The following is a 26,746-nucleotide window of genomic DNA, read 5'->3' as shown; positions in this document are numbered from 1 at the left end:
GATCATCCTCTACCTCCGATGACCAGTTGGATGTTGATTGCTCAGGTGGGTCCCAAACCATTTTCTGGTGTAATTTGCGTATTCTAATTTTGATTGACCGCTCTTTGAGTAGGGGGTGGATTCTAATTAGTAATTCGGCTAAGGCTGACATGTTGCTGGTGTACTGTTTGGAAATTTCCTTCGGGTTGTGTGCACCTATTGCATTTTCTAAAAAGCTTTTCAATTGGAGATAATCCAAAACTTGGTTATTTTTTTTGTCATCGATGTACTCTTTTGCTGGTTCGAGCATCTCGTCAATTCTATCTATCGAAAAGGCAGGCGACTGGGGGCGTTTAGGTTTTTTGAAGATTGGCTCGGGGGCGTTGTGACGTTTCTCCGTTATTTGCTGAGTTGGGCTCTTGGTATTCATGTCGAGATCTCTTAATTTTACTGGGTTTATTATGTTTTCTACGGATGTTGAGGATAGTGGTCTCTTGTTTCCTGTCTTGTTTTCTATTGGATCTCCTGTTTCTTCATTCCTGGGTTCGGCTATTTCGGGGATATTTTGTGTTGGTGGTTCGGTTTCTTTAGTAATGTCTGTTTCAGTTTGCATTTCGATTTCAGGTACGTAATCGGCAGGAGGGCAGTATGGGGATAGATTCGAAATTGTGTGTGTATGGATGTGTGAATCAGATTTGTTTGGGTTTGTCGTGTTTGTACATTGCTTTGCAATGTTTCATTCTTGTTGGCAGTTGAAGCATGTCTGTATCTCTGTTGTGGAGAATATTCTATACGTGTTGTTATCTAGTGTTATTGTAAAGGAGCTCGGTATACATTTGGCTTCTTCCGGATCGACGTAAACCTGCCTCCTGAAGCTTAGAATGTGAGACAGATCTGGATCAGTAATTCCTGCTTTTAGCGGAGTAATTTTCGAGAGCAGTTTAATATCGTTGTTTTTAAAGATATTTTCAATGTGGGTATTGGGGATTATAGGTGCGACGTTAGATAGTATAATTCGTTGGGCCGGTAACACCATTGGTCTGATTTCAACGTTTATATTGTTTATGTTCACCGATTTATGTTTATGTGTTAGGTTTGTGACCGTGTGTTTACTGTCCAGGTACATATATATTCTACTATTGGTTATTCTTGATAGGAATTTGATTGATTTAGGCCCTACTATGTTTCCTATGGCCCGCGCGTATTCTTTTATTGTAATGCCATCAACTGACTGTAATATTATGGCCTGGTCTTGGGTTGGGATGTATTCTTGTTTTATGATATTTGCGTAAGAGACTTTTGGATCGGTGGCGTTGCTTGAAATGTTATGGTCCTTATCCATTGGAGTGTATGGGTTTCTATCGCTTTGGTGGCAATCTTTGCGGGTAGCGGTTTCTTCTTTGTGATGGGTCTTATTCAGCGATATGGTGGCACACACGCACTCACACACACCACGTATGTCTACCCGGTCTGTGGATTCGCACAGCTGTGTTGGTGAAACCAACACAGCTTAACGTAGTCACTTGTTTGCTCACTCGGTATATGGCACTCGTCAGCGGTACGAATTATTTGATAACACGTCCGGTCGCGTTAGTTGCCGAAACGAGACTGATTAGTTTCTTCTTCAATATGTTAAACGCTTCTTCCTGTTCACGAGACCATACAAAAGCTTGATCCTCTTTTAATAGTATCGTTAAGGGTTTCGCGACAGTGGAAAAATTTGGAATTAATTTACGGTAAGCCGACCATTCCCAAGAACATTTTTATGTGTTTTATATTCAATGTACGCGACATATCATCGATTGCTTCTACTTTCTTTTTGTTAGGCTCTACCCCCTTCTCTGAAACTTCGTGACCCAAAAATTCACAAGATTTTTTTAGAAACTCGCATTTATTTGGCTGTAACTTGAGGTTATTTTCGCGAAGTCTGGAAAAGATGTTTTTTAATTTCCTATTATGTTCCTTTAAACTCGAAGCATATGTAATCATATCATCTATGTAAACTAAACATTGACGATTATTTAACCCAGACAGAACACTATTCATCATACGCTGAAATTGAGCCGGAGCACTTTTAAGTTCGAAAGGCATGCGAGTGAATTCATAACGCCCGCTTGGAGTAGTAAACGCGGTTTTCGGTGCATCGTGAGGATTTATAGGGATCTGATGATAGCCGCTCGCGAGATCTAGTGTTGTGAAGTATATCGCATGTCCTAATTGATCCAAAATATCCTCGATATTTGGGAGGAGATACGCATCACCAAGAGTTTTCTCATTCAGCTTCCTATAATCGACCACTATTTGCCATGTACGTGCACCGGATGCGTCAGATTTTTTCGGAACTATCCAAAGAGAACTAGACCACGGACTTGTTGATGGTTTAATTATCCCTTGATTTAGCATTATTTCTATTTGTCTATCGACTTCCTTTTTATGTATTTCGGGATATCTACAATTCTTAACGTGTACGGGTTGCTCGTCTATCGTTTTAATTTCGTGTGTACATACTGTAGTTTCCGTCAGTGCGTCAGTAGGTAAATGAAAAATATCGCTAAATTCATTGCAAATAGGTCTTATCGATGACTGTTCTTCGGGATTTAAGTGACTCAGACGTAAATATTCGTTTAGGACTCGTAATCTGTTATCTAACTGATTGTCACTTTGATCTGGAGCTAGCTGATAAATTCTTCCTTCTCGCGGTACGGGTTCTAATGACAACTCTGGAATAGGGATGCGTTTACTAAAGTGCGACGTATTTAGGATACTAATTAGTGCCTGATTCATGCCGATTACCCTAACAATTGCGTTAGGAATGCGTATATTGCGGTCTGAATTTAGCTCGTGAGACGAAATTATCCCTTCGTTTAAATTATATGGGTTCTGAACTTTAATAAAAATGATTGTTTTGGTTCTTGGGTTTAAAATTATTTCGGATGCGGATGCTTGTGGTACATTGAAACCTAATGGGATTGGGAATGGAATGTTTTTGATAGAGATTGTTGATAGCTTATAATCGATTTTACAGTCTAATGAACGAAGGAAATCGTTGCCCAACAGTCCATCGAAAGGAATATTCGTAAGGGAATCTATTATGTGAAATTGTGTATCTATCTTGTGATTGCGAATTTTTAGCTCTACTTTTGTTTGCCCTAAACTTATAACTGGAGAATTTAGAGAGATGCCATTCAATGATATTGGGTTTGGATCGGTAATGTTATACTCGTTTAAGCTAGAAGTTTTTATTAATGAAATAGAAGCACCGGAATCGACTAAGAATTTCAAGATTTTGTCCTCAGAATTCGCTTGTTTCGACTCGAACAATACATAATTAAGTTCATTAGAATCGGAGGAATTAAAAATTGTTATATTATGAACTTTTCGAAATCTTGGTTGATTTGATTGATGGTATTCGTTGTTAATTGCGGATTCTGTTTGTTCATGATAGGAGGATTGGGTTGTTGTTGAAGGTCGCGAAAATTTTGCTGCTCAATAAGCACATTTCGCCTTTCAGGTAAGGAGCTAGTTAAGGGTCGGTTTTGAATTAGTCGTCTAGAATTATTATAGTCGCGCTTCCGACATTCGTTTATTACGTGACCGAATTTTTTGCAGTAGTTGCATTGCATATTTAGCTTAGGAGTGTTATTCATTCTTGGAGCTGGAACGCGATTCGGGACAGGATTTTGATAATGTGAAGTTCGACTAGTGTTTTGGAATTGACTGTAATTGGAGGTAAATGCGAACTGTGGGCTTCTGTTCCTATAACACTCTTGACTGGAATGACCGTTCTTATGTCAGCCTCTACAAGTTTGCGTGGTGTACGATATCTCAACATTTGTGATATTTGCGGATGCGAGTGATATACGAATCTATTTAGCGTAATATCGTTAATCATTGCCGATCTGCCCGAGAGTGTATCAACGATTAGGTCAGATGAGTGAAGAATTCCTAAAATTCTTGAAGTTAATTCTTCAAGACGTTGGTAAAATTGGCTAACATTTTCGTGGCGTTCCTGCCTCATACTATTTAGCTCCTCTAATAATTGATCAAGGCCTTTTTTGTCCTGATACATACTTATCAACAATTCAGATATTTCTGGCCATGTCGTTAAATTACAATGTACATCTACTTGTTCTCTTGCCTTCCCTGAGATCCTACTTTTCACGTAAAACAAGAGCGGTTGAAATTGAAATGGTTTGGCTAATTCAAAAGCTAAATCTACTTGTTTTATGAAACTACGCAATTTATATCTATCACCGTCAAACGTATCCGGTATTAGTTTAATTAGAAATTCTAATGAAAGAGTTGGAGACTGCTCTGCGGAGTGTACCGTCGTTTCTATGTTATTCATGATGATGTATAGAACGATATGGATTTATGGATAATGGTTGGAAATCAAGATTTGTTGCAAGTCTGGATGGTACTTACGTTGTTTCCCTTCGGTGTTGTCTACACTCGGTGCTGGCTCCGTTGATCCAGTGGTTCTCTACCGGAGTGTAGTTTCTTGCTGCCGTCTTCCACTGCTGCCTACCATCGGTGCTGGGCCGTTTGATCCAGTGATTCCTTACCGGAGTGTGGCTTCTTCTTCACGAAATTCTTCTTTGTGTTCAGTTTTCCCAACTGAACTTGGCAACTACACGCAGTGCGGAATATACTCCGTATTAAACAACGGCTATGTAATTGTTGAACGCAATCCCACTTCTGACACCAAATTTATGTTGGAAACCGGGTGGTCAAGTAATGCTCCTTTTGTATAATCAGAGTATATTCATGATCGTTGAACACACGCCGAACTCAACTATGAAGAATTTCCAATGGAAGTTGACTCTAGACAAGGCGTTAACACCCGCAGACTTCTTGTGCAACTCCAAGGCCCCTCGCCCTGCGGTTACGGGGGTATATATGTCTTAGCGATAGTAGGAGAGGAGGACCCTTAGACCTAATGACTAACGACCCTTGTGACTAACATCGATGACGTATCGATGTTTGGCCTATTGGTCATCCAACACTACTAACTCAACGTCAATTTAAAATTTTAGGCTTATTAGTACCCAAAATGTCATGCCTAAGATTATGGAAAACTTAATTAGTCGTAAGCTATTATTTTTAGGCAAAGACATTGTTTTGGCCGCGAAGCTACTATGCCCTCTTGCTCTGTAGTGCGCGGACCGTGCGTATTACACAGCTCCGTACTGTGTTCCCTTTCCGTTCTCAAAGGACCACCCAAACTGGTGTTTGGGAAATTACCGGTAACCTTGAAGCCCGTTGCTTCAAGGAAGAGCCCGTTGCTCTTTTTAATTACACAAGAATGGTTTAACTTGCGGGGAGTCGACTCGAGTGTGTAAGGCTCGATCAAACGAATCTAATCCTGAGAAGTAAAACTACCCTTAACCTAAGCTCGGTTTCCCCTGCCAAGGTGACGAAAACGCGCAGCGCGAACCGGTGGGAGGATTGGTCAAGCCAATCCTCAAAGTTGTCGCCTTGGCAGGGCGTTTCCTGCATTTTGAAACATTTCCGCCCACTCTGCTGTCCAGTGTCCAGGTAGACCATGCAGGAGTGAGCGAGAACGCTGCATTATTATTAACATTGGGAATATCCAATGACCGCGAGACCCCGGTGGTCCGCAGCTGTGTGCCAGCGCGGGTTTACGATACGTCAATCGCTATTGAGACAAGGAAGAGCTCCAAGGATTCCAAGTCCCGTGTGGAGTTTGGAGGTTCCTCAATGGCCGTATCCTAATTTATCAAGTAAAAATGTCTTGAAGGCCTAATCCTCAAAAATAGCGGAGAAGTCACGTCCGTATCATAAACCTCGCGATGTTAAGGTTCCTTTAGAATCCTTAACAGACATCATCATTGATGAGCAGCGCGATTTCATTACCGGTAGATCGACTGTGACTAACCTTGTGGAGTATCATCATTATTTGACCAACTGTATGGATAAAGGCATGCAGCTTGATACTGTTCACACCGACTTTTGTAAAGCCTTTGATTCTATTAATCATTCAACCTTAATGTTCAAATTAAAAACATTAGGAATAAACAGCTGTGTACTTTCTTGGCTATCCAGTTTTTTATCAGATAGAGTTTAAATAATTAAATTTAATAATAATTACTCAAGAGAAATCAATGTTACATCTGGTGTTCCACAAGGTTCACATTTGGAACCTTTTCTATTTATAATATACATATATTAATGACATTTCTAAGGTATTCCAACACTTAAAATTTTTATTACATGCCGATGATCAATTCAAAATGACCTTAATTGGCTTCAGAATTGGTGCTCATTAAATAAATTGTCCCTCAATCTAGATAAGTGCCATATTGTTAAGTTTAATAATAAGAAGAATAATATAGTTTATAATTATACTCTAAATGGTATCGTACTAACCTCGTTTAATCATGTTAAAGATTTTGGTATAACTTTCTCTTCTAACTTATCTTTCAAAGTTCATTATGAAAAAATTATTTCGCATGGTCTTTGCTCTCTGGGTCTTATTCATAGAGTTTCCAGATACTTTAGTAAAACTAATACACTCAGAATCCTAGATTGTGGTTTGACAAGACCTATTCTAGAATATGACAGCATAATTTGGTCTCCTTATTACAAAACATATATCGACAACATTGAGAGAGTTCAAGACAAATTTGTTCGTCTTGCTGCTAGAAACAGTGGGTGTCCCATGCCTCTTGAATCACATAATTATGATGAACTTACTTATTAACACTAATCTTCAAACATTGCATAATAGAAGAAAAATCACAGATATTATGTTTGTAAGTAAGCTAATCAAAGGTCATATTTCGTGTTCAACGATTACTGAATTGTTTCCTTTGCATGTACCGTCAAAATATTTAAGAAATCACTTTTCAATTTTATTCTGAAAGTTACCCCACAACGTTGGGATCTCAGAATAGTGTAAATAGAATGATTAGACATGGATATTTTGTGCACACTAAAACTGATATAATTAAACAATCGTTAGAAAGTCTAAAATTATCCTTGCTGAAACGTACCGTCGCGGCGGGTACTGGGCAGGTAGACGCGTGAGCTCTCTTTTGACTCTGAGGGGTTGTAAGGCCCTCGTGACCCTCGTGGTACGCGGATACCTGCACCGTCGTTCGCGAAATTAATGTTGAACGACTAGTTCAAATTGTCGGACGCCAAAATAAATTCTGAAGCTGCACTTGATCGCCGTCGCGTCGCGTTGCTGCAGTGAATTTACTCGGACACGATGATTTTACACGTTTCTAAGACAGCGTGAACGTTGCTGCTAAATAAACGTTGAAGTCGAAGTCCTTTGGTTATTATCGGTTTGAGAATTGAAGAACGAGTCGGTTCGATAGTCGTGGAACGAAAGTATCGATGGTCATGGAACGAATGTCCGAAGTGTCCGGAGCCCGTTTCCTCCTCGGCTTGAACCCCCTCCGACTCGCGATTTCGGGGGTTGGTCAACCGATTCGCGTTGACTTTTCCCGTTTATCGATTGGCCTTCGACTTGGGGGAGGACGATCGATTTTCCTGCCCCGTTGGGCAGGAAACTGCTCCTTCACCCGATGGTGGTGGAGGCAAGGCCCAGGTCACCCTGAAAGAGAGTGGCCAAGGTTTTCTCCCCAAGTCGAAGGCCACGTTAATTTTGCCGAGGAAAAAACGGAACTCCGGATTGCGCGTTGCTGCACGTGCGTGGCAGCCGGTTTATGGCTGTATTGTTCCACGAGTTAGCGATGGTCGTTGTAGAGGACCGTGCCACCCGCGGAACAATACAGCCCTTCGTCGGCCGACTCGGGCCTTGCGCTTTCGAAACGTTGAGCGCCTTGACGATTTATGGTTATTTTTGCCAGATGCGGAATATTCGAAGACTTTTTCGACAAAGTCAAATTTCCGCATCTGGCACCATAAGCACGCGGAAAAAACCCGAGCCGACCGGACGGAACACTTGCAACGTATTGTAAATTAATTTATTTTGTTAAAATTTTATAAGCGATAATGTTTGACTATGTAAAATCCATATTTGTAGTTCTTTACATATTACATCTTTTGTACTAAAGGGTTTATTCTTGTTAATAAATGAATAATAATAATAACTGCCTGCAATCGTTGTGGCATATGTAGGTCGAACCAACTTTTCTAGAAACTGGGTTCAATATTTTCCCACGCTGCCTGTATTACTGTTTTTAATTGATCTTTACTTGATTTTTCACGCTTATTTACTTGTAAGTTTAATTTACGCCAAACATGCTCAATGATATTTAAATCAGTTGATTAAGTTGGTGTGTGAATAACTTTAGGGCAGTACAACAGCCATTCTTGAGCAATCCTTGATGCATGTTTCGGGTCATTATCGCCCTAAAACATGAATGAGTCAAAGAATCCTAATTTATGTGCATTATCTTTCAAATGTGTTTTCAAAATATTTAAATAACACCACTTATCCATAGTTTCGTCAATGAATTCCAAATTTCCAACTCCTACCGATGAAACATAGCTCCAGCCATAACGCTACCCTTTCCGTGTTTAATGGTTGAATTCAAATTTTGTACTTTCCACTCTTGATTCAGTTTCCGCCAAATTTTTATTTCACCATTATTTCCAAAAATGTTAATTTTGCTTTCATCCGTAAAGATGACGTTTTTCCAAAAACTGTAGACTTTATTTACATAACGTTTACCGAACTCTAATCTTTGTCTTCTATTCTTGGCAGTTACAAGCAGCTTTGATCGGGCTATACGACCTTTATATTTATTTTTTCTTAAAATTCGTCTAACATTTTCTACACTCTCGGATTTTCCTAGGTATTATTCGGTGTCAATCGCAATAGCCGGAGCACTTAATTTCGGATCCTTTTTTACCTTTCTAAGTATCCAACATTCGTCAGCTTCGGTTAATTTCTTCTACGGATTAATTTTTATTTTATTTCTGAAACGATTTTCGTCTTTATAGCGTTTTATTATATATTGTAAAGCAGAGGCACTTCTATTTAACATTTTAGCAATGTCTCTATTTGGATTATTATTAATAAAATGATAAATTACAAGTTCACGTTCTACCACCGTCGTTTGCCTCATATTTCAATTATTATTTAGTCCGAGGATCACCTTCAACTTGTACAATGATATTCGACTGAAGCCAAAGAATAAAGAAACAAATGAAGAGCAAAACATTTTTTATTCTTCGTATGAGAAATGACCAAGCATTGAGCTATACTACTATTGATTATTAATTTATTCTCGACCAAATTCCTTATCCCATAATTATAACCAGTCAGTACTTCTTACAATACGACCTGTACGATTTTCAATGTGAGCTATGCATATGTAGGTATAAGGAAAGTACCATAATGAAAAAAAAATTTTTTTTAGAGAAATACACGTTTTAAGACCCCCTGATCATATTGTAACTATTAAAAAAAAAAAAGAAATTTTTGTTGTACTTATGTATGTATGCTGTTAACATGATTGTATCTAAACGGCTGAATGAATGTCAATGAAACTTTACATTTAAGTTTTATGTTCTTGTTTCAAGGTCTGATTAGATTTTGAGCGTAATCAGCTCACGGATAATGACGATATTAAGTTAGTGAAAGTAGGTGGTGAAATAAAAATAAAACATGCAGTTCAAATACTTTTTAAACTAAACTTTGTCCTTATTTGAAACACTTGGAAGGGCACGTCTGTTCAGTTTGGAAGAAAGGTCATTGACGAAAACTTCGTCACGTACAGTGCTGAACATAAGTATTGGCACAGCATGATTGTGGTGGTACAAGTGCTTACAAATACTAAACAAATTGATTTGAAGGAAAAACTTTTTCACATATTCATTTATTATGTATTTTAGTTTATTACATAACAGAAGCAATAATATATATACATTGATTCACAAAACAACAACAAAAATATATTTCTTGAACATTTTATGGGTGGACAAAAGTATTGGCATATGATGTTACATGTAATACAATATCCGCATTTGTTTGAAAAATTTCCTATCGTCATTTTAAAATGTAGGTAGGGGACTCCCCGATTGTCATTTTTAACAACGATCATCCAAAAGTTTAGTCGTCTAGCAACAGGGTCATTTCATACGAAGTCGGATACCTTTTGGAGTATAGCCCGGGCCACGATATAGCGAGGTCGTAAACTAAACTCTTGAGGGTTGGGACCGACTACTGTTGCGGCACTTACGGCCGTACATGACATCTGGCTTGAGGGTGCCTTTCTGAATGTCTTTTTGTGTCCGTAACTACACTACCTTTTCTTATTTTCTACATGCATATATTATAAGCAGGTAAATTAAGATATTAAAGACTTGAGTAAGACCTTTACCTGATACGATACCTCTAACAATGGCTTTCTAAAAATACCGACACTAGATAAAACATTTCTTCGTACGGCCCTGACTATGGTTTAAGGTCCTTAGCTGCTCGTATTTTTGTCAATTCAATTATTCGGAGAGCTGAAACGTGTAAATTTTGACACCTGCTCAAGTTTACGACCTCGCTATATCGTGGCCCTGACTATACCATATCGGATATTGCTTTAATTTGTATATGTTGTAGTCTTTAGTGATATATAAACGTATCTCGAAGGATTTTTTAAAAATTTTTAAAATTGTTGGGTTTACATCTGTTTGAAATATAGAATTCACTTTTTTTCAATAAATAATAGCTGCTAAAGTAAGAAAGTGATAAAAATGTGCCTTTAGGTACTTGCTGTAGATCCATGGGAGTACCGAATAAAAGTTACTTCAATTAAAAAAAAATTTTTTGACCATTTATTTTACAATTGTTTACAACAAATGTCATTTTTTTATAATGGGGAAATATTTAAAAATCTGAGAAAAAATGAGCATATAATCCTGTTTGTCCCCGTTGCGGACCAAGTTTTAGAAATACGGACACTTTAAAATTGGCCTTATGAAAATTAATTGAATGTAACACTGCGTCGCGTCGCGTCGTGGCACGCTGGCTCGACCGACCAAGTCGCGCGGTTCCTGCAACAGCCAAGCGGCTATACCTGCTATTGTTATACATAGGGTGTTTGACTGCTGGAAGGTGTAACAGTTAATGGACACTCACTTTTTGTCAATGTCACGTAGCGTTGTACACATTTAAGTTGTGAATGTTTAATGGAAACCACGACAAGGTGGTGAGTATTCTTCCATCGGGAGGTGAGATAGGATATGATGGGATGTGATGGGATTAGGTTCTGGTTAAGGAATAATGGTTGGATTCTATGAATGATCGTCTACCGGAATAAATTGTTTGTTATAAAATTACTTACTTCATAACAGCTGCAACTTTTGATATTTCACTGTCTGAATAAATTCGGGCAGTTAAATGAGTTACTTCTTTGGTTGGACTAAATGAATGAAAATTACGTGTTCTACAGATTGTTGTAGCCAGTCCACGTCTTTTCAGCAAGAATTCCGAATGTTCCTTATATTCTTCTTTTGAGATGAATTTAAGATGTACATTGTTAATATTTAAAAGTGAACTCTATATTTCAAACAGATGTAAATCCAACAATTTAAAAAATTTTTTAAAATCCTTCGAGATACGTTTATATATCACTAAAGACTACAACATATTCAAATTGGAGCAAAATCCGACATGGTACTCCAAAAGGTGTCCGACTTTGCATGGAATGACCAAACAGGGAAAGTAAGAAAAAGTAATAATGTCAAGAAAAGCGAAAGAAACCACAAGCGAAGAGAGAAAAATAATACTAAATTTATATAAAATGCAAAAATCTTATAGTGAAGTATCACAAATTGTTAACAGAAGTCGTTTCACTATTAGAAGCATTGTAAAACGATTTATAAATCAATCAGATTTTGATAATGCGAATCGAAGTGGTCGTCCTCCCAAGTTATCTGTTACAAAGAAACCTAAAATTCTAAACGAAGTGAAGAAAAATCCTAAATTAAACTCTTCAGAACTCAGAATGATATTAAATAATGAGTGTCAATTGGCAAAAATTTGCCAAAAAATTTATAACAAAGGATTCTACATTTTGGAGGAACATTCTGTTTTCAGCTGAAAGTAAATTTAATATATTTAAATCGGATGGTAGAATATTAGTTTGAAGAAAGCCAAATACTGAACTGGAGTGTAAAATATGGAGGTGGTCGAGTTGTGATGTGGAGTTCTATGGCAGCGTCTGGAGTTGACGAATTAATTTTTATCAATAATATTATGGACAAATACACGTATTTAAATATATTAAAAAAAGAGTTATTTAAAAGTGCGGAAAAATTAAACCTTACGTGGAATTTCTATTTCCAACAAGATCGCGATCCAAAGCACACCGCTTACATCGTACGCCATTGGATCATTTATAATATTTCTCATTCTCTAAATACACCAGCTCAGAGTCTAGACATGAATCCTATCGAACATGTCTGGGACGAATTAGAAAAGAGGATTAAAAAATATCATATAACAAACAAAGGAGACTTGAAGAATGTTCTTTTAGGAGAATGGAACAATATCGAGCCGGATTTTACAAAAAAGTTAGTTGAATCAATGTATACAGGGTGTTCGGTCAACCCTGGGAAAAATTTTAATGGGAGATTCTACAGGCCAAAATAAGACGAAAGTCAACAATACTAATTTGTTGATTGATGCTTCGTTAAAAAATTATTAACGTTTAAAGTTCCGCCTGTAAAATGGCAATCCGCGAACAAATGCGTTCGCGAGGAAAGTTACGACAGGCCAGTGCTAGTTCTCACGCAGCATGAAAAATTCTACTCACCGACGTTATCGACAGTCTTAGTTTTTTGTCCACTTATGAACGCGAACACCTTACGTTGAATAAGATTCAACCTGTCTTTTGAAAATCCAGAAGGGCATATCAAAACTTGCCCGACGAGATTTTCACAGAGAAAGGGTGAATGCCACTTCCAATACACAATGTTGCGCACAAAAATCCACAGTGTCCGCAAGTGTCCACAAATAATCCTTTCAAGCACCAACCATTATGCAATTATGGTCGTACTATCTATGTGTACGTGTACCACGATTGTTCTGAGTTACTTACGAATAGAACTGTTAATAATTTTTCAAATACACTCTGTACATTGAAGTCGTAGCAGCCATTCATATTTTTGAAGAAAAGAGAAAGAGAGGGAGAGAACTATTTGATCTAAAAGGAAGGAGAAATAATATTAAGCCAATATACAATTTACTACCCGAATCCATCTACAATTGTCAAAGGCAAGAGACTGGTAAACTAATATTTCACATTAATTTCGATGCAAGAGATATTAAACAACAATCGTAATTGACAAAAAGGACGCAACAAAGAAAATAGGAACACAAAATGCGTAATCGTCATTTTTCGGCATTTTTTGCGGTTTTTTTTATTTTTTTTTACCTGAAAAGTTTTAGTCCCTGAATTTTTTTTACATTTTTTTACTCAATAGGGCAAGAGAAATTGTGCAAAAACATTATTTTCTTTGTCACCCCATTACTACTCCCACCTTCGAAATTTCAAGTTACAAATTGGCATATGGGGCTTTCTTTCGATAAGCTATCGAATGATCCATCGGACCTTTAATTTGGTTTGGTTTGGGGGCACATTTGACCCCCTTATTCGGCAATACCCTTTTTTTACTGTAGGTTCGAGTCTCTCTTTTGAATTCTTTCTCTCTGTCTCCCTTTACCTTTCTTTCTGTCTTTCTTTCTTTTTTTTTTTACTCGGGAAAATCCTCATGGACACTCCAAGATCCTTGTGTAGGGGAGAGCCTCGGGATAGTACCGAATTCTTACCGGCTAAAACCCTGCGGTCAACGTAGACGCTCCGGCGCTGCGGCGAAGGAGCACGAACTCTAGTAAGACATCCCAGAGTCCCCCGCCGCGACATGCTTGACGGGGCTCATCCCGTGGAAGGACGAGCGTCCCTTCTCCTCTGATTTCTTCGCCTTGAACGCCAAGTTACTCGACGCCTGCGACCCCGAGGCTGTTTTCGGTGCTCGAACCCCTTGCACCGAGCACCTGCAGCCCCCAAGGTTGGGCCGTCACTCCTACGGCCATCGGAGTGGTGACCGGAGAGGACAGCTGACGAGCCGCCCCAAATTTTGGTGGTCCATCAAAATCGGGAAGAGTGAAAGTGAAGGAATAAGGAAGGTGGGAAACACATGGGATCTCAGAACTGTTGGAAGGAGCCAGGAGGCGAAGTCCGTCGCGCCCTGGCCCTCCTACAAGCGGGATGCGCGTTCCTCTCACGTCACCGCTCGGCGGACTCCTGCGCTAATAAATCCTCGAAGAAGGAGGTGACCGTACTCCATGCTTCCTCGCTAGCCACCATCTTAATTACGATGGTGACTAGCGAGGAAGTCTTCTTCTTTGATGGTCTCCTAACCTCCTGGAGCTCCCTGAAGCGCCGGTAAACTAGCTGATTTCTCCAAACAAGGGACTTCAGGGGCGGGAAACAGGCCAAGGTGGTCGCCGCTTCGTGGGAGATGGTACGATACCCCCTAATCATCCGGATGGTCTATGCAGCGTAGTATATTCGATGAGAAGGCGGTTTAAGCCGGGGGCACGCGAGCGTTAAAACGACGTGCGTTGCGACGGACAACGATCGTTACAACCCCAGTCACACAAGCGTTGCTATTTTTGCATCAGTTGGCCAAGAGACGGCAGAACATTTTGTAATGAAAACACACATATTTCATTCCGCGCTGCAAATTTTTTATTTGTGTCTTTGTAGTCCTCGTTAAAGATGGTCGGCAATAACTGTCCTTTTTGGACTTCATTGATTAACAATTCTGTATCAACCGTATTACCGGTCATTTTTGCGTAAGGTATGAAATATGAAGAAATAAGGCTGAATGTAGAACTGTCTATCACGATAGCCACCTAATAAGCGACTGGCGGTACGCTCGATGTTCAACGCTCCTGTGACCTGCTGCATTTCTCGGTATACAATAAAGAAACGCACGTTGCTACGGACGTTGAAAGCGACGCACGTTCGCAATGTGTGGTCTCTAATATACGACAATGTATTTCTACAATGGTCGTTGTAACGTCTGCCGCAACGCACGTCGCTTCAACGCTCGTGTGCCGCCGGCCTAAGTGCCAAACAGCGTGATCATGCTGCTGCCATTTCACGTGGAAAATGGCATAATGGTATTTTAACGGGTTCTACTTGCAACAAAGTATTTATTATGTACTTATTTAAATTCATGCTCGTCAAAACATAACTTAAAGAGATCTTTGAGAAATTAAATTTTATTTCTTAATACCGTTAGCGCTATTGATTTAATACTTTTCGACAAATTCTGTTATAATATTTAATAGATGTACATAATAATAAAAAAACAAACGAAAAATGAAAAAGGTGTGCAGCGTTTTTTCAAATGAATGCAGAATTGATTTGCAGTACAATTTTAAGTGTAAGGTTGATTTGATCTTAGTTTAAGCTATTGTTTCTTTTTTATAGTAAAAAATAATATTTCTTTTCTAAAGAGCAGTAATTTGTTATTTATCAACATTTTTTTTCTGTAACTATTAAACCATCGTTTATTACAATGTGTTATATAGAATTTTGATTGCGAGTAACTTTATATCTACATACTAAATATATCCAGGTTTACTATATTTTTATATTAAATTTGTATTCCATTTATGCATATTAATGTCCAATAATATTATGGTATTATTGTATCTTTCAGGCTCTGTTGTTGTTTTGGCACTTTATCTGGTATTTGGCATTGGACAACAACTACTATGTAATATCTTTGGATTTATATATCCTGCTTATTCTTCAATGAAAGCTTTAGAAAGTCCAAAAAAAGAAGATGACACAAAGTGGTTAACGTATTGGGTTGTTTTTGCTGTATTTACCATTGTTGAATATTTCTCAGATTTTATTTTATGCTGGTTTCCAGTTTACTGGCTTTGCAAGGTACAGTTACATTTAATAACAGCTTTCGCCTGTGGCTTTGTTGTAAAGGCTGTTACTAAAAATTCATAAAAATTTAATATACTTCACTTTAGTGATTATATATGTATAGTGATATTTACAGGAAGCAAATATTGAAACCATTTTTTTAATTTTCATTCGATTTATTTATTTTTATTTTTCGTATAGAATATAAAATGTTAATTGCCTTTTGATTTTGAAATTTATTTTAAGTTTACTGTAATACTTGTGAATGACATTATACATCTCTCATCCGAGAGAAGAAACAAATAAATCGTTGTAGCCATTTACTCTGTTGTAAGCAAAATAGTGCTCTATCTGGAAACAAACTAAAAATTAAATATAAATCTGTTGTTATTTTGATAATGTTTTAGTTTATATAAACAGATTTTTAGACATTTAAATTTAATCGCAAACAAAGTCTAATGTAAAGTAGCCTATTCTCTGAATTGGAAAAATGACTGCACATATAAACATTTTTATCGATATGTAACTTTTCAAGTTATGGCAGATGTTGAAAATTCTGGGAATTTACAGAGTTAGAAAAATATCTATTGTTTCAGATTTATTTATATATATATATATATATATATTTATCACAAATTTAAATCATTCTGTGTGTAGTTAAAATTTTATTGTTTGTTATAGTGCCTCTTTTATATATGGCTAATGGCCCCTGTAGAAAATAATGGTGCCATGGTTTTATACCATTGTGCTATCAGACCAAACTTTCTACGATACCACGATAAAGTGGATGCATTTATATCAAATGCACAAAATAATGGTATATTTATTAAATAGTATAACTATATTTCATTATAATATAAGTAAGTTTTTATTCAAAGTTTTTTCATTTCAGTAATTAAAGCTGCATCAAACGTCCTGTTAACCAAGAAGGATTAATTAATACAATACTCGATCTTAATAATGCAGATGTTTTGTAAAATGCCTTTAAAAAGTTTAGCTATTTCTCTTCACTTATTCCTAATTATATATTTATATGTATGTATATGCTGGTACATGTACATTTTTTATTAGGAATGGATGAGCAGAAACAGTTGATACATATATTTTTGGCTGTTTAACAAACTTGCAAAGTTATAAAAATGGGGAAGATACACTTTACGGATGTTTCTTGTGACGCCAATCACATCATGCATTGATAATTGTAATAAGAACAATGTCAGTGTTATTTTTTTAAAATACATTTATTTCTTTAAAACTAAATAAAATAAAAGTGATGAAAATTAGCGCCTCAGTCCAAGTTTGCTGGCGACAGGACTTAGTAAGGCTTACGCAGTCAGCTGTACTCTAAATATAATTCAGTGAATTCTTACACATAAATATAAAGACTAATTAATATTCATAGTATATGAATAATGTCACTTATTATCTAATGTCGCTTATTAAAGTTTTTATCACAATAATTTAAATTACTGAAGACTGTCAGAGACCTTCTACAAATTAGTTCAGACTATATTTTCATATCAAGCTGAATGGCAGATTTATTAACGTGTTTGCTTCCTTTTTGATCACTGTGTATTTTTCATATACAGGGTGCCCACGCTAAAGTGTGACAGTCGCGATAATTCAATAACTATTGATCATACGAAAAAATTGTATTGTCCATCACGGTCCAAATTTTCCGCATCGAGGATGGAGCCGTTAATAATTTGGATGGTTCCATGTTTGGCTTTCCATGTTTCTTACTTTTCGGGCCTGCCGTTCCGACCGTAGACCCTTGCTATCGGTTTCAACAGGCGGAGTCAAACAGCGCAACAATAGGACCGCTTTTATGACTGCCACTCAAACCGAGACGTCTCCGCTGAAAATCAGTAAATTTCTAAACGTTATATCTTGAAAACTAATAAAAATCGGGTGAATAAATTGCAGCTTAATGAATTTGTCTTGTAAAGCACTATCGCGCGATTAAAAAAAAAATATATATTGTTCCATTTAAAAAACAAAACTTCACCATCATATTTTTAAATTAATAACATAAACAAAATTTTCATTTACGCCAAAATAGAGATCCTATTTTATCCTGCAATTTACATATAAACATTTTTTTCGTATCATCAATAGTTATTGAAATATTGCGACTGTCACACTTTAGCGTGGACACCCTGTATACAGGAACTGATTGATCAGTCATATTTATATATAATGCATGTTTTATACATAAATAGTATGAAAATTTTACATCATTGTTAGTATTTAGAAAAATCAAGTTCTTGTTACGTGTAAATTGAATATGTAATTATCTACAACTGTTTTTGTAATGATGTTGAAATCAAATAGTAAGGTGAGATCTCGCGTTCATTAATGATTTATTTTATTAAACGTTATGCGATGTAATTATAACAATGTATAATTATATTAATTAACTTAAATATACAAGAATTTTCAAATCCAAGCAAAATTCTCGATATATTGTCTGAATAAAGAATTCCTATTATACGCTTTATACTCATTTAGTATTTATTTCTAGTTACAGTACTCTAAAGCTCACTACGTTAGAAAAGAAAATCCGTTTCCTCCAGTGTATTTCTGTAAATATGGGAAAGAGGGCAAATTAATTAAGAGAATTGCATATGATAAATAGATACTATATGCACGTAAATAAATAACATCACATGTACAATAACTGTGATACATACGTTTCTTTAAAGTGTAATTTTTCTGCTGTCAGTGTAAGTTTCCTAATATTTCGAATCGTAGATGCAGCGGCGATTTGAACTTCTGGATTGTCTGAACCAATTAAGCGTAACACATGCTACAAATAACATATTTTTGACATTAATCTATGATAATTGTTTAATAATTTTTTAATTATGTTAACCAAATTAATTTGTATAAAACTCCGTTAATGGTTCTATTTAATAATTTATAAAATCGTATGCAATTTCGTAAACATTAATATCACATTACTATAAAAGTGTCAGCTTTATTTTCATTCGAATGATATAACGCAACGATCATTAATGTTTCCTATTTACACTCAGGGAACTCAAAATCAAAAAGGTTTTTCAATATTCTTCGTGTAAAAAAATTTTTGACAAATTCAATACAGTGGAGATCCGATTATCCGGAATGTCCGAATAACCGGCATATTTATCCCGACTATTCTTCAATAAATGCTACAGATTATATTTTACACAATCGAAGAAGTTACAGCCTCATGCATTCAGCATTGACGTCGATACTAAACGGTTAACGAAATAAGCGAAGAAAGGATATAGCCGAATAAAGGGGCCAAATGTGCCCTTGAACCAAAGGGTATAGCCAAATAAGGGGGTCAAATGTGCCCTTGAACCAAAGAGTGTAGCCGAATAAGAGGGCCAAATATGCCCTTGAACCAAATTTGACATACGATGGATCCGTTAATAGAGCATCAGAAAAAAACATTCTGTGTCAAGTTTTAACCCTCTATTTTGTTCGAAAGGGTAGTTATAGGGAAAATCCGCATTAGCGAATTTGTGCCTATTTGTCCTGTTTAATCGAGTACGAAAATTATGAACAAAATCAGGTGCATTCTGGTTATTGAGATACGTGTTTAAGAATTTTTTCCGGTTTTTCGATTCCAAACCTTAGGTGTGAAAAATTAAAAACGCAGAAAAATACCGTTTTCGTATTGAAGCTTTCGAGACACTGAATTTATATAATTACTGTAAATGCGTATTGTCATTGGTTATGTCCCTGAATTTTTTCAGATTTTTTGGCAGGGTGCGCCGTAGTAACAAAAATCAAAAACCGATTTTTTCGGCGTTTTTCGCGTGAAAAAGCAACTTATACTCTGAATTTTTGTATTCCCTTTAATGGATAACTATATTCTATGGTTCTAAAAACAAAAATAAGCCACCAAATTAATGGTGCTATGCGCTTTATATTCAGAAGTATTAGCAGCATTTTCAAGAGGTGCGATGGCGCAGTGAGTACAGGGGATGCCCAAAACTTATAGAAATAAAAAACAAAATAATCGAAAAACGGGACCAGCAAGATAAACTAAAAGAAAAACGTCTCAAAAGCATACAAAATCTGGTAGATCAGAAGATTTCTTTCAGCTCAGAAATCAGGTGAAAACACCCCTCGTCGAAATCAGGTAAACGACTCGACCCCTATTCAAACCAACCCCCAAACAGACGATACACTAAACACTTATTTCCTGTTCGAAAGATTAGAAAAAACTATTATTAAAACAATAAACATACACATAAACAAAATATATGAACAAATCCAATCAAATACAAACAAAATCAACATAATCCTTGAAATGTTCGATATAGACCTTTAGATAAATTCAACCGCGCAGTAAACGGTAAAATCCAAATCAAAACCTTAAAGGTTATTGGAATAAACGTAGCCTCTATTATATCTAACGAAACTAGAACCACACTAAACGACTTCATAGAATCACAAAACCCGGACATGACATTGTTATGCGAAACCAAACTAAACGCAAGCCACAAACTCTATTTTAAAGATTATAATCTAATCAGAAACGACAGATCTAACTTCAATCAGGCGGGAGAAACTGTCATTCGGGTCAGAAACGATATAAAATTTAAAGTTATCAACGTAGGCGCAAAACAAAATTCCAACCTAGAATCCACAATAATAGAAACAAAACCGGGCAACACAAAATTCTTTTTCATTGCCGCTTATGCAGCAAGGGGCCATAATAAAGAATTGATTCAAGACCTCGACAGCCTTTTCGAGAAACAAAATCTAGACAGCATAAGCAATTACTACGTTCTAGCGGGTGATCTAAACGCCAAACACATCTCCAACAACATAAACAACGTAAGGGGTATTTGCCTCCATTCATGGCATCAAAGAAACCAAATAACTTATAAATTAGATTTACGTAGCACGGACACCCCCTCTTTTCCAAGATGCCATTCTTATCTACATTTATGCCTCTCAGATAATAGACTAACATTTCAAAACTTAAATTCTGATAATATAAAATGTATAGATTACTATAATGACCACAAAGCGTTAAAAATGCAAATCACCATAAACCAACTCCCACTCCTTTTCTTCGACAAAAACTCATAGGTTGAAAAAATTAATTTCTACATAGCAGATTGGAACAAATACAGACAATTTCTACAGGACTCCAAGACAACAATATTTACATATATTCCTCAAAAGAAAATAATATCATCATTAAATTCCGAGTAAAATCACATCATAGTAATAGTAAAATATATGGATATTACATAGATTATATGCCAAACTCAATTGGTTATTTCGGGGTGAAACGCTATTGCTCTGAATGTGTTAATGATAATCACACCATTGTGTTGTTCACATATTGCAACTATTATTTATTATTTGTCACATGCTCGATACTTGTCGACAATTATAAGGTTTGCAGAAATATCAAGTAAAATATTTAACGAAGAGTATTTAAATATGTTAATCCTATTTAAAATCGCGTTCGTTCGGGGAAAATAATTCTCGGCCGCGATTCTCGTATCCGTTTGTGTACATGACACTTCGGAGAGTTAAGCTGTCGCTGAGTTCGTTCGGCGTACAGACAGTTTAAAACCGCGGCCGTTTACGTGTTTTCGTAGGCTGACCACACGCGAAGATTCGCTTCAAACGCCATTTAAACGGGATAGTGACGTCAGCGTCGAGAGAGAGAGACGTATTGTGTACTGAAAGGAGATCGATAGCCGGATTCGACAGCGCCACGTCGCGACGACGAGGCGCGACCGAGTCTTCGTCTGTCGATGCTCGACGAGAATTATTCACGAGCCGACTGCCAATGGGAGCGGATCCCAAACGATCTCGCTCCTCAAGTACGCGCTCAAAAAATAACTTGGACTTTGAAAAGAAAGAAATCTCATCGTTGCTGCGATTCGAGATTTTCAAAAGACAGTCTACCTAACGTAAGAAGCGGTCACTGTTCTTTCCGTGGTCGAGTGTTGCTCGTTCGGAAATTGTTGAGTTTGCACGTGTGTGCCGACTAATACAAACTCGAAGGACCACCTTCGTTTGAAGGAAATTAATGGTTGTGTATTTGGTGTTTATTGAATTCAATAAGTAATACAGTAACGTTTCTAACTATGATTCTGTTGCTAATCTAACTAAACTCTTCCAATGTTCTTCTTATATACTAAAATTGCCGATGAGGCGTAAAGGACCTGACCAATCGGTCGACGTCCCTGGTCGGGGGTTGGATTTCCAAAAACCGCCTAGTCTAGGTTGCCGCCCACCAGTCGGGGTACAAACTAGACCTCCCTGGAAATGGAAAATTCCTAACACCCGACCGGGGACCGTGCCCAGGTACTAAGGTCGTTACTCGACCGCGCGACTAGTTGTAAGGTTTATGACACGTCAATCGCTATTGAGGACGACGGAGCAGGGCCCTTCCTAATTGCTTCAATTTTGTAATGATTCTTTAGGGCCCTGACTCCTCGTTTAGCTGTAACTATTAACAAGCGAATTGAAATTAGCTATCCTCAAAAATAGCGGTATTCACAAGCGACCGTATCGTAAACCTCGCCAAGTTCCTAACAGTCACAGTGCACGTCGCGCGTGACGCGACCGCGGACGCAAGGAGGTGATTGTACGTTGCAGTCGTTGCCGCGACCGCGACGTAAGGGACTCAGGGTACACGCACCCAGAACCCCTTTATAGCTATACGGTTTTGGAGCCTCCCAAAGGTCCTACCGATGTTCGGTACCGCCTCGTGGAGTGCTCTCCGTGCAAAGGCCGCTGCGAACCCTCTCCGAAAAACCCGTTGGTGCACGAGTCGACCGTACACCCACCGGCGGAGTTCGGGTTCAAAGCGCCTCCCTTCCGTCACGCCGCCAACCAAATACGGTTCCCGTGTAAATGGTCGCCGGGTAGGCTTTATAGTGCGGTTGGATCTGCTCGAGATTTCCGACATAAATCCGCTTACTGTACAGTCCCCGAAATTAACGGTCGTTGTGCAGTAGTTATAAAGCGTCGCAGGAAATCGCCTTGCGCGACGTTCTTACATCAACCCGCACGGTGAGCGTGCTCACGGGATCCACCCACTTGGAGCCCTACGACCTCCATTTGGTGACCCGTCCGTGGTGAAACAGAGTCCCCGACAGATACTAGTGAATTCTCATCTGTTCAGGGCCAAAGTCTCGTTGATAGTTCAAATAATATCTATCAGCGAGCAACAAATAAATACAGTCCACTGAACTACGCTAAACGACAGCTGATCTCCCCCTCCAAGCGCACTGTTAGTCGCTAGGAGAGCCAGGCGAACAGCTGACGAGCGTGTATTTACAATACGTGTACGCACGTATTTAATCTGGTCGAACCTTTGTTTCAGAAGTCAAGGGCCGCCACAACCCGGGCAGCACCGGTAAGACCGACCGCCCCGGAGCAAGAATAAATTATATTTTTTATATTTTTTATTTTAATTTTCTATTTTTTATTTTTATTTGTATCAAATAAACGAAAATACAAAGATAACTTGCAACTAATCGTTCCCTGACATTTCCCTCGTCCGGACCCCGGTTAAAACCCTTAGATTCTAACAAAGAGCAAGTAGCATCTGTTATTAATGAAGACAGCGATGAAGTCTCAAGACATCAGATATGTCTTTATTCAATTTACCTCATCATGTAGAGGAGTATTAGTACAAAAAAGTTCATATATGTATTAAGTATCGAAAAATATAAAGAATTGCATTAATAACGGGAATCAATATGGGCATGTATAACGGAAATCGGTAACAATAGAACACTTTCTCGTCTAAAATATGTAATTTAATCTGTCAATAGATGTAAATATCGTTTACGAAAAATTTCGAACTCCAATCCTGCACATCATAAACCTTGTCATCATGATATGATTTTTTTATTGAAGAAATCTGCTTCCTCTATTTAAAGTTATTAAAGGTATGAGATTATAAAACTAAGTACGTATATTCATTTAACGTAGAAAAATAAAACATTAGGGTATTTAAGCGAATACACAGATAGAGAAACGATGAAATAGAAACTGCTCCATAATTGTTTTTGTGTATATTTTAGGTGAAAATATTTTTTAAATATTTTAAATAGATTTTCATTGTCATATAGTTGAAAATTGAAAAAATACATAATTAATGAAATAAAAAAAAAGATATGCTTTAAACGGAGCGTTAACCAGCTTCAAAAAGTTTGCAGCGTATCCAAAGTCGAGCAGCTTAAGCTGCGTCGGCACGGCCGGACCGTGCCACTGCCACAGACGAGGTATACGAGTAGTCCGAGTAGACCTTTCACCACAGACGAGGTATATGAATAGACCTTTCACCTTATGGACATTCGCGGCCGAATCTGACTGCCATCCGACCTGAAAATTCGGAGGTGATTTTAACACAGACGAGGTATATGAATAGACCATTCACGTAATGTAATTTTTCGGCCGGAATTTCTGGGACCCCATTACCATTTTCGTGTCACTCGCAACGTTATCAACAGATTCAGAAATTAACACAAGAGGAAGTGCGACAGAAAATAAAATTACATAAATTTTATTATTTTTTAACGGAATTAAAGCTGTAGGGTCCATCATTGGGCATTAATCGATTAATTTCATTGGAGAAATCAATCGATTAAGAGTATTTAAAAATTTCAAGATTATTAAAATTCCTAAGGATGTATTTCATTGATGCGTACACCGCAAATTCTCTATCTTTTATTTTAAATTGTAATACATCATTTATTAAAAAAATAACTCGGCAGAAACGTATTTGCGACTCGAAATCAGTTTAATCAGACTGTGCATCGGGGCCCCGGAAACTTCTCATTCCTCACTTTCGCACACTATGCCCAATTGCGTGTACGTGAGCTCGTTGAGTTTCGGAAGAGCTGAGAAGAACAGGCTGATACTCGCTTTCCTTCTCGCTCTTGCGTCGCTTACATTTCTCGAAAGCAAGCCTGCTGGCATCGCCACCAAGTATCCAGTGTTTACATTTTTAAATTGAAGTGTATTTGAAAAATTAATAACAGTTTTATTCGTAAGTAACTCGGAAGAATCGTGATACACGTACACGTAGACATTCACGAATAACATAATCGCGGTACGTGTTTATTTAATTGCATAGTGGTTAGTGCCTGAAAGGATTATTTGTGGATACTTGTGGACACTGTGGACAATCGTGGGGCGTGTATAATCGCATGTGGATGATTTTTCTTCACAACATTGTGTATTGGAACTGGCATTCACCCTTTCTCTGTGAAAATCTCGTCGGGCGAGTTTTGATATGCCCTTCTGGATTTTCATAAGACAGGTTGAATGTTATTCAACGTAAGGTGTTCGCATTCCCATAAGTGGACAAAAATCTAAGGCTGTCGATAATGTCGGTAAGCAGAATTTTTCATGCTGCGTGAGAACCACTAGCACTCGCCTGACGCAACCGTCCGCGCGAACGCAGCTGTTTAGCGGATTGTCATTCTACAGGCGGAACTTTAAATGTTAATAACTTTGCAACGAAGCCTCCATCAACAAATTAGTATTCTTGATTTTCGTCTTATTTTGGCCTCTACTATCGCTCATTAAAATTTTTGCTAGAGGTAGCCGAACACCCTGTATATGTATATAATCAATTCATTTTCCCTCAATAATTCTCCATTGCAAAAATTCTACAATATTTTTACATTCGTTTATATTTAAAAATTTTCCCATGTTAATAGAAAGTAGCTATACGGCGAAAGCTGTACAACTTTATAGTTCCTAGCATGTATAATATGTATATGTATATAGCGCATGATTGCTTGGTGTATAAAGTCAATGAAGGTCAAAAGCGAGAAGGAAAGCAAGTATCAGCCTGTTCTTCTCGGCTCTTCCGAAATTCTACGAGCTCACGTACACGCAATTGGGCATAGTGTGCGAAAGTGAGGAATGAGGAGTTCCTGGGGCCCCCGATGCGCGGTCTGATAACACTGATTTCGAGTCGCAAATACGTTTTTGCCGAGTTATTTTTGATGTATCACAATTTAAAATAAAAAATAGAGGATTTGCGGTGTACATATCAATGAGATACATCCTTAGGTATTTTAATAATCTTGAAATTTTTAAATAATCGTAATCGATTGATTACTCCAATGAAATTAATCGATTAATATCCAATGATGAACTGAGGTGGTTGCGTGTGAGGATAAGAATGGGTCTTAAATGCAATCGCAAAGTTCGCCTTGTACTCTTTATTATGAAGGTGTTGCTCACTGGGTGTCGTGGCGAAGACTGACTTCCGTACAAAATAACTTTTTCCTCGAACTCTTTGCAGTCGCCTAATTGGTTCAACCGATGCGTCGAAGTTAACCAATTAAGCATCTTGCAATTCCGAAGTCACCGCCTACTCCTTGCGCCCTTGACGCGCTTTTTGGGAAAGGCGATGTGACCCGGTGGTTGTAGCTTTGTCGGCGGAAGTTTGGCAATGCAGCGGAATTTCCTCCAAGTCCAGGCCTGGTGATGTCACCCGCCGAGGGTCGCTTGACCTGGCGTTGCAGCCCTTCGGAAATCCAAGGTTTATGACGTGCAATATGCCACTGAGGCCGTTCGAAACCTTCGACGAAACACATACCGACTAATAAAACTTGTAAGAAACGGCTTTCTCAAAAGTGGCCTTTTGGACTTTGCTTGTCGTAAACCATGCTAGCATTTGCACGCCAAATGTTTCTTTTGTTGTACGAGCTAGCCGCTACAGAACCGTATGGCTTTCATTCCGTTAAAAAATAATAAAATTTCTGTAATTTCATTTTCTGTCTCACTTCCTTTTGTGTTCATTTCTAAATCTGTTGGTAACGTTGCGAGTGACACGGAAATGGTAATGGGGTCTCGAGACCCCAGATAAGCGAGCCGAAAAA

The 26,746-nt window shown here is 37.7% G+C and overlaps 2 protein-coding genes across 2 annotated transcripts in view; one reads left to right on the top strand and one right to left on the bottom strand.

The window, feature by feature from the left end:
- Positions 1 to 11,910: 11,910 nt before the first annotated feature.
- LOC122399615 (receptor expression-enhancing protein 5-like) lies at positions 11,911 to 17,893 on the top strand. Its single transcript, XM_043400409.1, has 4 exons — positions 11,911 to 12,162; positions 15,650 to 15,884; positions 16,551 to 16,686; positions 16,762 to 17,893. Exons 1-4 carry the CDS (start codon positions 12,116 to 12,118, stop codon positions 16,803 to 16,805), a joined length of 462 nt encoding a protein of 153 aa, XP_043256344.1. The 5' UTR covers positions 11,911 to 12,115; the 3' UTR covers positions 16,806 to 17,893.
- A 525-nt stretch (positions 17,894 to 18,418) lies between these two features.
- The window catches only part of LOC122399674 (armadillo repeat-containing protein gudu), a 307,238-nt gene continuing 298,910 nt past the window's right edge, over positions 18,419 to 26,746 (bottom strand). Inside the window, exons 9-10 of the mRNA XM_043400525.1 lie at positions 18,563 to 18,678; positions 18,419 to 18,452 (exon numbers count right to left, since the gene is read on the bottom strand). Of these exons, the coding sequence (XP_043256460.1) occupies positions 18,419 to 18,452; positions 18,563 to 18,678 (150 nt within the window). The remainder of the gene's footprint in view (positions 18,453 to 18,562; positions 18,679 to 26,746) is intronic.

The sequence above is a fragment of the Colletes gigas genome, unplaced genomic scaffold, assembly GCF_013123115.1.
Source record: "Colletes gigas isolate AHSC1104 unplaced genomic scaffold, ASM1312311v1 Colletes_gigas_Sc00014, whole genome shotgun sequence".
In the NCBI taxonomy this organism is placed as follows: Eukaryota; Metazoa; Arthropoda; class Insecta; order Hymenoptera; family Colletidae; genus Colletes; species Colletes gigas.
Note: the sequence above shows the minus strand (reverse complement) of the source record. Positions and strands in the feature narration are given on the sequence as shown.

Bases quoted from the DNA above. Each gene is read 5' to 3' on its own strand.
- LOC122399615 (XM_043400409.1), top strand. From the start codon at position 12,116: ATGTGGAGTTCTATGGCAGCGTCTGGAGTTGACGAATTAATTTTTAT. The intron at 15,885-16,550 runs GTACAGTTACAT...TGTTTGTTATAG, and splicing joins CAGTTTACTGGCTTTGCAAG to TGCCTCTTTTATATATGGCT. The intron at 16,687-16,761 runs GTATATTTATTA...TTTTCATTTCAG, and splicing joins ATCAAATGCACAAAATAATG to TAATTAAAGCTGCATCAAAC.